Source organism: Fulmarus glacialis, unplaced genomic scaffold (assembly GCF_000690835.1).
Source record: "Fulmarus glacialis isolate BGI_N327 unplaced genomic scaffold, ASM69083v1 scaffold3202, whole genome shotgun sequence".
Taxonomy (NCBI): domain Eukaryota; kingdom Metazoa; phylum Chordata; class Aves; order Procellariiformes; family Procellariidae; genus Fulmarus; species Fulmarus glacialis.
The window spans coordinates 72,686-77,755 of record NW_009198335.1 but is presented as its reverse complement, the minus strand read 5'-3'; the positions used below and the strand labels follow the sequence as shown (position 1 = coordinate 77,755).

Here is a 5,070-nt window from a genome sequence, read left to right as displayed (position 1 = left end):
AAAAAAAAAAAAACAAACCAAAAAACCAGATTTTGCAATCCGGATGGCTAGATGTGAAGCAGTGCCCTCATGTAATGGCAGCACCGAGCCAGAATTGCCCCAAATGCCCTGCAGAGCTGTGATGGATTGGTAGGCGCTCTCTTTATCCAACATGAAATTAAAGCAAAGCATGACGAGATCCTGCCAGCAAACTGCTCAGCTTAAAAAGAAACAAGTTCCAAATAACTTGTGCGTTTCGTATATAAAAATGGCAAGTGCACGTTCAATGGGTCTCAACAAGCCACGCAAAACTTTCACTGGTAAATTCAAAACATTAATTGGACATTTAAATTCCAATAACCAGGCATTTTTATGTTTACATATTTCAGCTGTTCAACTTATTACTTTATACACAAATTTGACCACTCCAACTTTTTCTTACATCAGTAAAGTAATGAAATATATCTCATATAACAGTATAAATTAAATAAGTGAATGTATCCTCTTCCATTTCTACTCTGACCTGTAGCTTTTCTTCAAATACAGTGATATAAAGTGGATGTAAGGTATCCTTCAATGCAGTTTAAGCTGTGATCCTAATTTCCCACCAGGTTACATACACAGTCCTGTTAGCTAAAGCTTGTAGTTAGCTTTCCTGTTGGTTAGATAGCTGTTTCGCATGCTCTCACTTCAACTGGAAGCAGCGTGGCACTGCTGCCTGCTCACAGAAACACCCGACACCTTCCCTGGTTGCTGTGAGAGGGCTGCAGGGAGTTTCTCCCTGCTCTATGTTCATGCAGCTCCTCAATGCTGAACTGACTGTTCAGTCTTCACACAGGATAACTGTGCAACACTGCTTTTTTGAAGCTTCTGGTTGCCATGGTGAGGGCACCAGAGAAATGAAGGCCAGGAGGCCTTGCACACAATAACTGAAATAAGGGTTTTGATGATAAAACAAATAAATGTTTCCTCTTTGAAAGAAGTAGTTACTCTGTGTAAGAAGCAATATATGATTGCTCAGTATATAAAAGACAAAACCATTTTTAATTCAGAGTTAAGTTGGAAAATCTAAAAACCCATGTTTTCAAATTTTGGATATATTATAGGTCAAGTATCTCAGACCCAATATAAAGCAATAAAATTAGTCCACTGCATAAATGTAGTACCCTTCCTTCAAAAATAGCGACACAGTACCTGAACCTTCCGAACTTGCAGATATTACTGAAATAAACTTAGATGGCTTTATCTTAAAGAGTGGCCAGCAGTACCTCTGGATGCTATCAGGCTGTTCAGACCCAGCTGATCTTAATTTCTTTCCACCTTTCTAACAGACACAGAACAACAAACATGTAGGTCCTATCAGATTCCCCAGGCTGTCAGATGCTCACAGGTTACATGCAGTATTAAGGCAACATGTCTGAGAATTCACTTATAATGTCAGGACGTTCTTCAAGGGCAGTAGTCATAAAGCTCCTATAATTTGTTTAAGACTTATGAACAGACTCTAAGACATCAGCAAACATCAGAGGTAATGGGAATAACTTTTCAGTAGCTTTTAAATTATTTAATTTAGGAAAGGGAAATTGCACATCAGAGAGGAGTAGTCTGATTGCACATCAATATGTGCATCAAACAGCACATCAGAGAGATGCAGCAGTTTGATGTCTGAAGATGTCTGGTCAGGACTGTAGCCCTTACAATAACATGCACTGCACAAAATACACTGAGGTTCCCGAAATATATTTTCTAATTTATTTTCTTGCTAAAGGATTTAGATTTTCCTACTTGAAAGAAAGAAAAAAGCTTGTTAATAAAACAGATTAAATCAGTACCTAAGCTTCCTAGTATATGACAGTGATTAACCCTTTGGTTTTACACCATAATTCTTTGCTCAGAGAAAGTGCATGTTCAAACAAGCTCAACTCAAGTCCATACATGCTTGTGTATTTTTAAGAAAGGCATTATCCTTGCTACATACACCTCATATTTACTAATACTTGCCAGAAGATGAGTCAATGACTATTTCTCTGATCTGAATGCACACATCAAGACTGGGTAAAGATATGAATGCATATATCTAACACTGGGTGAAGATTTACCAGTGAGCAAGCTCTCCTTTAAAATGTGTCTGATAACGTCTCTTCCTCTTATTCCAAAACACCTTCAAACTATTTCCTTCTTGTCGACTGGAATAAACCAGAGAAGCAACAAACTTCTAACGCAATGTAATTCTGAGCTATAGAACAAAAACATTACGCACAATACTCATTAATTCAATCCTGAACCTGTGTTACACAGACCAGTAACAGAAAAAATGCTTCCTGGCCCTTTTGCGGCAAATATTATATTCAGGAGGAGACAAGGTAATCATTTTCAGTCCTGACTCTCAAGAACACTATGGCACATCGCAGCTGGAACCTGGAAGAAATAATGCAGTTTCTATTCCCAAATCAGTTATGAAATTTACTTGATAGACATTCAGTCACAGATATCATATTAAAAATGCTTTTATTTCCTCACACGAGAAATCATAGTAGGGTTCCTCTAATTTTCTATTTCAAGAAAACAGACAACAAAAGGAGATACTTAAGTGGGGGGAACTGGTAGCTCGAACACCTCCTCTTCGTGCCTGATCACACACTCAGTTCCCACATTCCCATTTCTCCCCGGCAGATGCCAAAAGCCAAGCAGGCGGCAGGCCCCTGGCTTATTTGGACAACTGTTCCCTTACACAACAAAAACTTATTGGCAGCTCCAAACAGTCACTTTCCAAAAAATGCTGGGCTCAGCTTCTCTTGTGGCACGACACTAACAGCAGCCCAGCAGCTCTCTGTCCTCCAACCTTCTGTTAAAACAGTTACCTAGTCTCAGGGGTTGCCCCTGTCCATCCCCCTTCCTAAAATCTGCACGCTGACACTGCATCTATCAAACAAACAAACAAAAACAACAACAACAACAACAACAACAACAACAAAAAACAACCACAAAGGCTGTGGCAAAGGGACATTTATTACCTCTGGCAAACTTGGCAAAAGGTCCCCCAAAATGCTAAGGAAATAGTTATGCTCATCAGATGCAATACTGCCATCGAAAGGACCAAATCTAGAATAACACACATACAAATGCAAACAAGATCTCTGTAACTTATTTTTATCTGTTAGGCTAAAAAGCTAGTCTTTGCTGTGAGTACTGGCTATTCATAACGTGAATATTTTAACAGGAAGGAGCAGACTCTGATCACATTTTACAATCGAGTGTTTAACATAAAATTATCGTGATTAAAGCATTATGCAATACCTCCTTAGCGTATTTTGTTCATAAAAGAGGTTGGCTGCAAAACCAAGCTTGCACAAATTGACTTGAAAGTAATAAATTCCTTAGTCAACAGGTTCACATTATACTCAGAGCAACACACAGATCCAAGAGGCACTCCACAACAACACTTCAGCAAACAATCCTGTTATTCATGGATGACTATAATAGGGTGATTACTAACAGCTGTTTGCAATCTCATTACGTATGGAAAAGCTTAAAAAAAAAATTACAGAAGCAGCACCCCAACTTACAGAGAAACTGAAGAGAGAAGGATCTGTAAAGCTGCTTAACCCCTTCCCAGTCCCATTATCCTCATGACTCACATTACATCCCACCACCCCCAAAGGTTCACCCTCGCACAGTCCGTACTCACTCCCTATGGCTTCAAAATACTCAAGGCAATAGTATTACTTTCCAATGTATTCATCAGGTTAAACTCAAAGAATGCATGTATTAAAATACAAATTAAAACTAATATGAGAGTGGTTCAATAGATTTAATAGCTTTATATGTAGCCTACACAAGTACTGAACTTACACAACCAGTATATGAGCGCTAAAATGGCCAAGTATGGGTATGATCACCCCCAAGGACATGAAAAGAACACATAGTCTAGCTTTTAAACAAACTTAACCCAATTAAAAATGTTAATTAAAGCATTCCTGATGCAAATGATAGGTTAATATTCAAACCCAGAAAGCAGAACACCACGTAATGCCCTAATTTGTTCCTATTTGACCGGTGACTCCTTCCCTCTCTTCCCTGCCCCTAAGTTTTAATTAAGTACCCTACAGCCAGCCAGATCTTTTTGTAATACTGCAATGAAGCATAAGAATATAAAATCATCAGGAGAAAAAACAACACAATAGAGGCTGCTTGTTCACAGACAAAAAACTATGCAAACAAAATGCTGGATAATCTGTTTAGTGACTCTTCTCAGAGGATGGTCCAGAGTTATTCTAGCAAGCTGTGACATAGATTTCTTTTTTCAAGTCTCAAAAAGTTAATCAGGAATTTCAGAAAATAACACATTCTTGTTCTCATCCCCCCTTAATCCCACTTACAGGGCTCTGCAGTATTTGAGTGACCCTCTTCCTTTGCTCCATCATATTGAAGTCCTGTCTCAGGTCAGGAGACATGTTTCTCTCCCGGATATACTCTGGGTCGTTCTCGTTGATGCGATCGAAGTACCTCTCTTTGTGAGGCATCGTGGCCGGGGGAGGAGTAGTGATCACCACCTGACTGGCATCAGTACTCATGCTTCAACACTGCGGATGGTAGGCTTCACCTGAAGCAAAAAAGAGAGAAGAATGATTAATAGTTAAATAATTAAAAGGAGGGCATTGAATACAACTTCCAAGTCTGGACACAAATAATGTTCTTTTTCACCTCTGCAGAACAACATCTAAAATGAAAGGAGAACAAGTGAATAATTATCATAATCAGAAAACTAAGGAAAAATTCTAGAAAAGTGTTTAAAAAACCATTGATGAGTTCTCTGATACTGCATAACCATCTCTATTCAAGTTAAAACAAAAACCCAACAGCACACAATTAAGAATTATGACATTCAAAATGCCCATAATATATTTTACGACAAACTTTCCTGTATCATTTTACATCGCACTCATCACCCCCCCACGGTTTTTATACAGCTCTTCTTCCTGACATGTTCAACCAAACACACCCTGAAGACGGGGCCTCTGTTTAACATCTGCTCAGAGCTCATCTCCCAACTCAAATGCAGACATTCCTCAATTACAGCTTCTCATAACC

The 5,070-nt window shown here is 38.8% G+C and overlaps 1 protein-coding gene across 2 annotated transcripts in view; it reads right to left on the bottom strand.

Annotated features, from left to right (window-relative positions):
- The window catches only part of ADD3 (adducin 3 (gamma)), a 28,372-nt gene extending 23,788 nt beyond the window's left edge, over window positions 1-4,584 (bottom strand). For both annotated transcript variants that reach the window (XM_009572842.1, XM_009572843.1), the window contains exon 1: window positions 4,359-4,584. In XM_009572842.1, the coding sequence (XP_009571137.1) occupies window positions 4,359-4,553 (195 nt within the window). In that variant the 5' untranslated portion in view covers window positions 4,554-4,584. The remainder of the gene's footprint in view (window positions 1-4,358) is intronic.
- Window positions 4,585-5,070: the final 486 nt, after the last annotated feature.